The sequence below is a fragment of the Haliotis asinina genome, chromosome 2 (genome assembly GCF_037392515.1).
Source record: "Haliotis asinina isolate JCU_RB_2024 chromosome 2, JCU_Hal_asi_v2, whole genome shotgun sequence".
In the NCBI taxonomy this organism is placed as follows: Eukaryota; Metazoa; Mollusca; class Gastropoda; order Lepetellida; family Haliotidae; genus Haliotis; species Haliotis asinina.
Window position 1 is genome coordinate 27,733,108 of NC_090281.1, and position 11,332 is coordinate 27,744,439.

The 11,332-nt window shown below is 40.2% G+C and overlaps 1 protein-coding gene across 1 annotated transcript; it reads left to right on the forward strand.

Annotated features, from left to right (window-relative positions):
• The first annotated feature begins 4,936 nt into the window (after nt 1-4,936).
• Nucleotides 4,937-10,977, forward strand: LOC137271702 (glutamate receptor ionotropic, kainate 5-like). The gene is made up of 9 exons (XM_067804123.1): nt 4,937-5,045; nt 5,618-5,799; nt 6,679-6,840; nt 7,374-7,474; nt 7,899-7,986; nt 8,717-9,041; nt 9,651-9,868; nt 10,300-10,562; nt 10,758-10,977. Exons 1-9 carry the CDS (start codon nt 4,937-4,939, stop codon nt 10,975-10,977), a joined length of 1,668 nt encoding a protein of 555 aa, XP_067660224.1.
• The last annotated feature ends 355 nt before the right edge of the window (nt 10,978-11,332 follow it).

Consider the following 11,332-nt stretch of genomic DNA (forward strand, 5'->3'; position numbering starts at 1 on the left):
ATCACTGTACTGTCTTAAGGTAAAGGTATCAGTATGTCTGAGGTATGTATTAGTAATTGCATTTCACTGAAGTTATTCTTCAGTCCTCTGCAATTCCACTGAAGTATATTGTAGCCTGTCATGAAACCGTTTAAGGCAGTTCAACTGGAGACAGAGAGCGGGAGGAAGTCCTCTTCCCAGTGTCTGGGAGTGAGGGACACACCTCCATCTCTAGAGGATCAAGCTGATTTTGAACTTCTACTTTGGGTTGTGTTGGAGAAGGTTCCTCCAAGTGCTGGAATGCCCTGGTCTTTCTCCTCATTTGCTTTTTTGATTTTCTAGATGATAAGCGTCACCCTGACTGGTATTTGCATTTACAGTCTCTCTGTCTAATGATTTAGGATGAGTTGTGGATGGAATGTCTGTTTGTGTGGCAGATGTTAGAACTGATGTATTGCCATAGTTAGTCGGGTCATCACTTACCCAGGAGATGTCAGTTTGAGTTGATGTCGTTGACATTGGTGAATTTGGACGTGTTGAAGACACAACAGCTGAAACGGTTTTAGTGTAAGGAGGAGAATGAGCTGAAAGTAAAGTTTTCGCTTCAATATAAGAGATGTTATTGGTACATTTCAGTTATAATAGTTTTGTTTCGCGCTCAAAAACGGGACAGGTCTTGGACGAAGACGAGTGCTGACCATCACAATTGACACACTAAATCTCAGGACTCTCATGAGTTCCACTGCAACGGGAGCATCTTGTCGTACCAGTGCAAAATTTAGGGGATTTCCGACAGCAGATGTAACTATGAACCTATTAACCTTGGTCAAGACGTTTGAGCTTGTGAAGATGAAAGAGAATCTAAATGTTTACGTTTGGTAGTTGTCAGCGAACCAGAGTGTGCAGATAAAGCCATGTTGTAAGAATAAGGTTCAGCACCCCTACTCCCCACCCGCCATCGAGTGTCAACTAGGACGGTACTGAAAGGAAAGTCAGCATACGACACCAGGGTTACAGGAATGTCATACTCCAGAAATAAGGACACGAGAAGCTGTTGTAAATAACAGGAGAAATGTGAGACTGGTCCGGCCCGTAACATGTTCCCGTAGAAACTCCATATCACCGGATTGGCCCTTTAGCCACCGCCTTCTGGCATAAGTCTCTAGGCAAACGTACTAAGGAAGCTGTCTAAACCGGCACTCATTTGGACTGAAGAAATAATCCTGTTTAGACAATATGTCGCATTATGGAGGTGATGATACATGTACCAGCCAGCTGGGACAGATTATTAGCCATTGTTAACAACTCACCGGACTGAACAAATGCCGGTTTTGCCGGAACAAATGCACACACAAAATACAATAAGTGCATACGAATGCTGTCCATTCACAAGGCATGGCGTGACCAGCCGATTGATAGAATCAGGAAGATTCTACCACCCGTCTAGGTGGAGTAAGGATCGAAGTGGTGTGTTGAGCAAAGGAAACACGGCTGCAGGCTCCCATTGCCCTCAACCACCAGACTACCGTCCTCCACCGACACGGGACGCAACCGATGGCAAACAGGTTGCCCAATTCGACCGTCCTTGCGACCAGCAATGGGGTGGTGAGGGATTGGCCAGCTCTTAGCGTTACCCAGCACACACCACGGGTACCTCAACTTCACGAAATGCTTCCGTGAACAAGTAAAATATGCACATAGAATCACAAGTGGCCCTTTTATGTAGGAAATTATTTAATTATATAGCCGATGTTTTCTGCCATTGGAATGGGCAAAGGGTACATTGCAAGAAACTACTCGGCATGCATTTACCTGCCTAAGGTTTTTTTAGCTTCGGTGAGGTATATGTAGTGTGTGATTTAATAATGCTATCAGGTTAATTAGCACTGCCTGCGTACGTAGGCATCTACGTATGTGTGTGCATGCATGCGTGCCTGTCTGTGTGTCTGCCTGCCTGCGTGCCTGAGTACACCCACGCGTGTATGTGAAAATAGGATACAGTTCATACAGTTGAATATGTTTTAGAATGGTGTACTATTTATGACATGCTTGCAAACACTAACACATAATTACGATATCCACGCACATTTACTTTTCACACTTGGTTAGATGGAAAACACATCCACAGGGAAAAGTGTGTTTGTCAGGGAATTAATCGCCAGCATATGTCAGTTTGTGTCAACATCATTTTGGCAGCATTGCTAAGCACAAATCAGTATTCATATACATAAGCAAATTATGAGGATCAGTCGAACATGATCAATCAAACGGGTGATTAACAGCTTAATGTAAGCTAAAGAGCAGTATACAGAATTCGAAATACGAAATATGTACCAGGTCAACCACCGCTTTTAACAATACTAGTATTCCATCAATGGCACAGTGGGAGAAACAAAAATGGACCCATATGGGGAAAAGACCCCGTGTTTTCAGAGGTAGTGAGTGAGTGAGTGAAATGCTAAAATATATGTTATTGAGATATCATTGCAAAAGGCCGAGGATGGGCTCTACACGTCTATGGCAGCATCAGCATGTTCTGTATCATTGAACAGTCAAGCAAAGTAATCATCGAGTAAATGTAATCGTTGCCATGAGAACCTCATGTTTTTTAACTTTTTCAGTTTGAAAGGAAAATGTCGATATCTCACCATCTCTTGGCAGAACGTTGAGTGTGTAGATCAATAAATCAATTGCAAGCGGTAAAGAATTTGTGTAGATGAATACATTCATCAGTACATGATACAATATAAAAGTGAATTGTAAGTTCACAAGTGTAAGTGCTGACTTATGGGTCACGGTACCTTAGCATATGTTTAGGCATGGATTGTGAATAAGGAATCTGATATTTTACGTACATCAATATAGAAGCGAATTAATGTCAGTATCATCTATGCAGATGTTAAATACTGATTCCTACCAAAGACATCTGGAGTGCTTCGTAAATTCATTTAAACCTGCAAATACAACAAATCAATATCACAAAGGGTTGTGTGAATGTATTGAATATTGAATCAATAATATCATATCTAGTTATGTCCATATATACAATGTTAAAACAGTCAAATAAACGTTTAAAATGAAATCGCATTTTGATCACGTCCAAAATTGCCATATGTTTTGCTTCACAAACTTGGCACAGAAATCTATTCCAGTAGGAGTGGTATTTGTGTATTGCATATATGCATGTTTTAAGTCGTGCTGTGATTGTGAAATATCGACCATCCAACTAATTGGAAACCTTCTGCTGCACACCTGTTCCTTGCTCAAGTCGACATATTGTTTGTGAATGATATGATTGGATTCAGTTCATGTCATCGACATTTCACAAGGGAGACTGAATAGCCTTTCCCTATCAATAAGAAATATCTGCTAAAAGTAGAATGAATTGCGCAACTGTGACGATCTCACGAGTAGGTAATGGTTTCAGAAGTATTACAGTGGCACGATGATGTTTGTAAACAGATCATGTGTGAACCATTTTCTGTGTACCTATGCTGAGATAGAGATGTCAGTCTCTATGGCAAATTGTAGATCAAGAGGGAATAGTACGATTTTCGAATTGTATAGATACATCATGATCATCCAGGAGTTACATGGGTGAGTGAGTGAATTACACTTTACAGCCATATCGTGACTAAAACAAGTTTGAAACTGACCATGAATATACGTAAATTATGAAACATATCTGTCAACGAAGGACAGTGTTACTAGGGTGTATTTTCGGTAAATTATATCATTGATTAAGTGATAATTATTACTGGGTCACATTGTCGTTATTGGTCACACCTGTATCATAAATGTTGAGTTTTTCGGTACTTTGGTAGCAGGCTTTAAGGTAGCGCTTTAGAGTTACCCCCTTTGAGTCTGTGTTTTGATTAGTTGTGCGTACTTCCGGGAGACTACTAGAAAAGTGTACGTTGATGGCCAAGATCGTATTGCGCTCGAATATTCAGGAATCAGTGACTGTATATAAAGGCTGGTTGTGTTGACGCACATGTGCATGAAACCTCTATCGTGAAGTTTTGTTTCCTGCTCTTGCTTTCTGTTCAGTACATATTACTGAAGTTTTCAGACTTCTCAGTGTTATCTTTTGCTGGTTCTGAGGGGATTTCTTATATCTTTTGTCACGACAAATTAACCACCGTAACAACAGAAATTCAGCTTGAATATCACAGTGTGAATAATTAAAACTAGCATACCGATCCAAATTTGGATTTCAAAATAGGACAAGACAGTACGAAATGGTTTGTAGATCCCCCATACTAGGAACCATGACTTACACAGTGCATTTACTACCGGCATGGTTCCTAGCTGGATTTACACCATCCCTTCAGATGTTAGCGGTTGCAGACAAATCTCCGGGCAAGCCAGAACCTCCTACCCAGTCAGGATAGCAGTTCCCAGTTGGTTATGCTTGTCAGAACGTGTGTATTATTTCATTTTCACCGAAAGACAATTCTTCGTCGATTTGAGTGTCACGTTACAGACAACGTTAAGCTATTACAGGAAGCATGTATAAGCCATTCATACGGATTCGCATAGCATGTGGTATGTTGACTTCTTCCTATTCTTTGGTATGACCTTGACCTTCACTGTTCAATATTCCACCTGCTGGCTGTCATTCAAGTCTTTTTTTTCAATTTACTGATTTATGTGTGCTAGGGTAGATACTTTGTAATTTGATCACAGACGATTGCAGCTTTCCCATAATTCCTGTGAATTCTAACATTCACCTTTGAATAGAGGGGTCTTCAGTGAGGCAAACACCGATTAACGCGGTGAGGTTGATATTTTCCATATTAGGAAACACATCGACGATTTCTATTTTCTATTCCATTTCTTAATAACTGTATGATACTGAAGAATGCTTTGTATAGTTCACAGACAGTAATATTGACATGTATTTCGGATAATTTTGCCAGTGACATCTAATTACACCACCACTGAAAAGGCAGAAATGGAGAAAGTAGAGAACAGAGCTATCATAAGGGTTGTGGTCTTCGTGTGTCACCCGTCGAAGCACATTATCTTTGTTACCCAGGCCCTGAAACTAGCGACATATGCATGTCAGTATTACGTTCACATACGTAGTATTACATATTGTCTGTTGCAATGTGAACCAAACAACCTGTTAACTCCTTTTTGGATACATTTAAATGTCCTCGGATTTCAATATACTCAACCAGAGTTTTGCGTTTTTCACAACTGTAGCTTTAGTGACGGTACTCGATTACACCTCTGGCATCACTAATGATATCAAGCTTACGAATCAAACCAAAGATATGTCTAAAATGTTATCTAATTCGCATACCTAATTCGCATACGTATGTTATTTGGGTATGGACGTATGTCATGAACCGATATCGTGGATAGATGCTTTACTCAAATGATGTTTATTTCTATTTTTTAAATGAGGTTGCCGTCATCGGTTAGTGCCGAACTATGAGACGAATGTTTATCTTTGGAACTTGTCATTGACAGGAGAAGTCAGTATTATGTATGTGTGAATTTGCCAACTACTTCATAGGAAATGCCCCACCATAGCATATTTCAGTTTTACCTATAAATATTAGAACTCCTAGAACTATCTAGATATGTAAGTAACTGGTAACATTCTTGGCATTCTAACGTGTTGCAGATAAACATTTTGCCAGCTCGTTGGGAACTTCAGGAATTTCCAGCGTTGACTATGACATCAGTTCCTTCACAGAACAACACCTGCTGACAATACTGGGCGATATGGAGAAACTTGCACAGCCCCGCTTCAATATGCTTCTGTTCTGTAGCATCACTACCACTGTATCAGTTTTACGTCAACTGGTACGTCACACCATATATATTCATCTGCATCGTTGAAAATAATAACCGATTTCATCAAGATGGCCATTGGTTCATGCGACTATCGCACTATATCCCACTTAACGCACTGTATCCCAGATCATGCTCATGTTGTTGATCACTGGATTGTCTGATCCAGACACGATTATTTACAGACCTCCGCCATATAGTTGGAATATTGCTGAGTGCGGCGTAAAACTAAACTCACTCACTCACTCATTAACTTACTCTCATTGGGCATCTTTGTAGCTTACCCTTTGACAGCAGCAAAACTGATTGAACAGATTTACCACAGTCGTGACCCAAACTGTTTACTGTAGCAAGTTGATAACTGAATTATTTATTTAATGCACCAGTCTCAAGTTTGCGGAACAAAATCTCACTCTTCCCTCGACTGGTGTCACGTCTCACGGGTCTTGGTTGTCGGGACATCAAATCACTTACCTTTCCTCTTGGACAGCAGCATCACGTTGGAGAATTTGGCATTGTTGGAACTTCCTTTAAGTGAGGTAACATATTGTTTGAAAGTATTCGGTCGGTGGTGCATAACGTCTATTGACGACAATACGTGATTTAAGAATTATGGCACATTTCACTCATGTCTGATTCTACGTGAAAGAAACTGTGTATATGACATGTTATTGTGTGACCAGCATTATTGTGTGTCATCACGCCTCAGCGAAAGAGAGCCTTGTCAGATGATATGTCTGGTCCATAGTGCTCAAGAAATTCCACCTCTGGAACAACAGCACTAAACATTACAGGTTAATATTGTGGATCACGATAGTCAGTACAGGAGTTCTGGAATCTCAAACATCTATGTAAGCCCATGTTAAAATTATGCATAATTTGTGATACCAGGGGAATTCTACAAAATCAAGAATGTGGACCCTGATGTTCCACCCTGAAGGCCCCGCTTTCATGGATGTGGCTCTCTTCAATGACACAATAAGAAATGCTACAGACGTGTTCCCCAACATGAAGCTTGGTTACAATGGACGCCAATTTACTGCCGTCATGAAGGTAGCAATATGCCATACTTTAATGTAAATAAAATGTGATTTACGAACTGTCTATTGTCACCTGTACATATTTCCAGTAAGTGTCCACCGTTTGATATGATGCGACTGAAACCTTCTCTGATATGCTGGTAATTAAGTGCGGTTAAGGACCCAAGAAAGGAAGGTTTTGTCCGTTTCACCATATTGTTCCCATAAAAATACAAGAAGCTTGGAAGTAAGCCTCCAAACCATTACGTTTCCAGTTTATTCATTTTGATGACCTATTTCTAAATAAGAAAACTAACAGGGTCGTGTGGTCTTCTTGGCTTGATACAATTTTGCAGCTCGATGCCAAGGATATCAGTCGATTGTCTGGACCTTACTCATCTGTTCACAGATTGCCTCCATATACCTGGAATTGTGTAGAACACTTCGTAAATCCTCCTGAACCCTATCAACACATGGAGCACATTGTTGACGGTATGTTGCTATGTGTCCTTCAGTTGTCACAGTTCACTAGACATTTATGAATGTTTCTGTCATTCCCACTTACAGGAAAACAACTATGGCTTTGGCGAGATAGCAGTGAACAAGCGGAAGTTATTCGGGTTTTCTTTTAGTGTTCTGAACATGCTGGCTGAAGCTATGAACTTCAGGTGAGATTATGATTGTATGTACAATTGCATATAGAATGTGGTCATGCAAGGTATCATATCTTAAATATGATATTACTTTTCATGGAAAAGTACAGATCCTAGTATTTGTGCTTGGCTGAGTCCCATGTATTGATTGATATTAAGAACGTGTTATGCTGAGCGCATCTACCACCAAGATAGGGCAAACCTATCATACAAGTTACAAGCCGAACAGTCCCATTAGAAAGAAGCCTTCTCCTGACCACAAGAATTCGGTAAAACAAGATAAATAACTTCCTCTACGTAACAGCGTGTCATTGTGTAAAACAATTATCCGTACATTTTTGGCTCAAAGTATGTTACTTATTCTCCTAGACAGCTGTAACAAAGTTCTATTCATTTTCATTGAATTGGTAAATATCACAAAACAGGACGCTTTTAATAGTTTCAGGATTATACCACCGAGAGAAGATGAATGGGGCAAAGACGTTAATGGTTCTTGGACAGGCCTATTCGGAATGCTGCAGAGAAGGGTAATTAGATTCACATGGTATCATATTACCGATCTGGAAAGGATGAATAAAATTCTGTGTTGACAGCTATCAAGTTAGGAGTGTACCACACAGGATCTAGTTTCATGCGAAGTCTACGTGCTCAAACACTTTTGCCTTGTCTTTCAACACAAGCTCAGACAGGGTGAAGGGTGCCCCTGTAGTATATCGGGTGTTCATTTCGGTATGTGTGTTTTGGGGTGTTCCTGCAGGCTTGTCCAAAGAGTGTGCCTTGGGGTTGTTCATGAAGATGTTCCATGAACTGTGTCCCTGTGGTGTGTTTCTACAGTGCGTTTTCACAAGGTCTTTCTGCAGCTCTCTTAGGGTGTTCCTGCAGGTTGACCATACAGGATTATTGTGTGGTGCTCTTGAGTATTTCTAAATTGTTTTCACCAGGTGTTTTCAGAAAAAGCGGTGCTGCAATGGTATCCGTATAGAGTGTTACAGCAGGGTGTTTCTGCAGGTTGTTTATACAGGCTGTTCCAGCATTGTGGTGAGGCTGTTCAGAAACATGTCTACACCATCTGTCACTTTACCATCATAGTCTCACTTAAAAGCATGAAACTTCCTCGATATATGATAGGTTTGATTTTGAAATTCCTTTATCCTTCACTCTAAATCCTGTGCGCTTTGATAATCATCAACAGTTCGAAGAATACACATAAACAAAGTGGTCATGGGAGGTGATGAATCTCATCTGTGATTGTTTTAGGAGGCTGATTTGGCATCGGACATTCTAACTATCCACACTGATCGTACATCGGTAGCTGATTACATCCTGCCTCCGATCTGTGAAACCAAACAAGTGATCATCTACAAAAAAGAGGACGAGGAGGACCATTTCCTGATCCTTCTCCGGCCATTTCAAACTCATGTTTTTGTGACATGTGGTGTGTCTCTGATGACATGCATAATCTTCTTGTCCGCTATCAGAATAACTCACGAATTCAATAACAATAAGTGTCCAACTGGAGCTTGGACAGTGGAGACTGCTTCAGTTACAGCTTCTGAACTTCTTGGAGCCACTCTGAAACAGGGTGAGAAGACATTTTTCAGAAATTTTGGCTGGAAATATTATTGTATTTACTTTTTAAACGTTTCCAATATTATGTATGCGCTCATAAATACGGCAAGTCATTTACAGAAGGATTCATGATACCTGACGTTTTGCTTATGGCGTTTACAATTATAAAGTGTAGAGACCCGTGACGGTCCCAGGTAAGAATAGGCCTTCAGCAACCCATGCTTGCCACAAAACGCGACTATGCTTGTCGTAAGAGGCGACTAACGGGATCGGGTGGTCAGGCTCGCTGACTTGGTTGACACATGTCATCGGTTCCCAACTGCGCAGGTCGATGCTCATGTTGTTGATCACTGTATTGTGTGGTCCAGACTCGATTAATTACAGACTTCCGCCATATGGCTGGAATATTTCTGAGTGCGGCGTAAAGCTGCCCTCTCTAAAGTGTAGACTAGCTATTTAATTGAATTCGACATATTTTCAGTTGTTCAATATCAAAGTGTATTCCCAGATGACATCATGTGTGCATTAGTTAATACCTATTACCATAATCAAGACCGTTAGTTTTCCTGGATAGTGACTTTTATCATAAGGACGTGTTTTATACGTAACGCTTTACATACAGGGTCAACCATTCCATCATTACATTACTCCGAACGGATCCTAGTAGCGGGATGGTGGATGTTCACAACTGTTATCTCTGCAGTCTACTGTGGGACTATCATGGCAATATTTGCTGTGAAAAAAGAAAATCCACCGTTTTCCAACATGGCAGAGTTGGCGGCAAGACAGGACTACAAAATAGGATATGATATATCAAGCATCACTGAAAACCTTCTTCAGGTAAGAAGAAATACGAAAATATAATTTTGAAGGAATGGTTGTAACAAAATAGAGTGAGTGACTTTATTTATTTTGCCTTTAGCAATATTTTAATGAAAATCACGGCTTGAGACACCAGAAAATCGTTTAACACATTCTATGTGCCAATCGCACCAGGGTCTTTGGCGTGACAAGCGTTACCCCGCATATCCTTACAAAACAAATACATAAACGTTTGAAGAGCAGTTCTGTTTTGTAATTGGATTACATAAACACACGCACACGCTAACAGAAGATGAAATGAAAAATGTTCACACGCCATTAATTTCAGAATTCAAGACATCCAGATGCTGTGGCAGTAAAACAAAGAGTTCAAGAACTATTCCTCACAGACCCTGATGTAACTTAGCAAAAAAAAGAAATGAAAAATGTTCACTCGTCATCAATTTCAGAATTCAAGACATCCAGATGTTGTGGCAGTAAAACAAAGAGTTCAAGAACTATCTATCACAGACCCTAGTGTATTCAGTAGTAACGACACCGAGCACCTGCAAAGAGTCTGGAACGGAAAATACGCTTACATATCTGGCATGCTACTTACAGCCTTAAGCAAAGCCAAATGCAAACTAAAAGTGATTGATACTGAATTTGGAAATGCTTTCATTGCATTCTATCTTCCGAAGTCTTCACCTTACAAAAAGGACTTCGAAAAGAGGTATGAGTCATTATGCTTTGAAATACAGTAACGAGTCCATCGAATCAACACTGTGAAATTATAGTCTCTGAAAACATTGTTTTGAATATATTGTTCTGATATGTTCTTTTGACAGGTTAGATAACAAAAACACATTCACGTGACAGCCAATAGCATCTTCTACCTGAAGTCATTTTTTAATCCTTTCCTCATTAGCATGTCGTATCTCAGCGACAGTGGTATTCTGCAGCGCTCTTATGAGGAATGGTTCCCACCCGCTACAGATGACGGATGCCCAGTGGAGGACTTCCCTAGGGCCATGTCGCTTGTCAAGATCCACAGTATTTTCTTGGCTGGCGGAGGTGGAGTGGTGTGCAGCTTCATGGTCCTGGCGGCAGAAATTCTGTGGTATAAGATAAAGCAAAAGCATAGGTAGATAAATAATAGATAAAGGGAAAAAATAAATAATAAATAAAAGAATAAATGGGCACATAAGCAATTGCATTATGAAAATCGTGATACAGTGTGCCATGGATAGACATATTCCTTGATTTCGTCCTGTATGTTTGAACATGGAACAGCATTTAACATGGTATCATATATGTTTTTATACATTAAGAACATTCAAACGCTTAATGCGTTGACATGTATCGCACTGTAGTGCACCATGTGGTATGTAGTCTATATCTGTGGCAGATCGGACTGTTCAGTAAAAGGGAACGTTCGATTTCCTTGGTCTTGTTGTCCAATAACTACTATGGGTTCTCAAAACGCTGGTCTCTGTTCAAAAC

Coding starts and splice junctions, on each gene's coding strand:
- LOC137271702 (XM_067804123.1), top strand. CDS start 4,937: ATGGAGAAAGTAGAGAACAGAGCTATCATAAGGGTTGTGGTCTTCGTG. Junction 9,042..9,650: donor TGGAGCCACTCTGAAACAGG/GTGAGAAGACAT, acceptor CTTTACATACAG/GGTCAACCATTCCATCATTA. Junction 10,563..10,757: donor AAAAAGGACTTCGAAAAGAG/GTATGAGTCATT, acceptor TTTCCTCATTAG/CATGTCGTATCTCAGCGACA.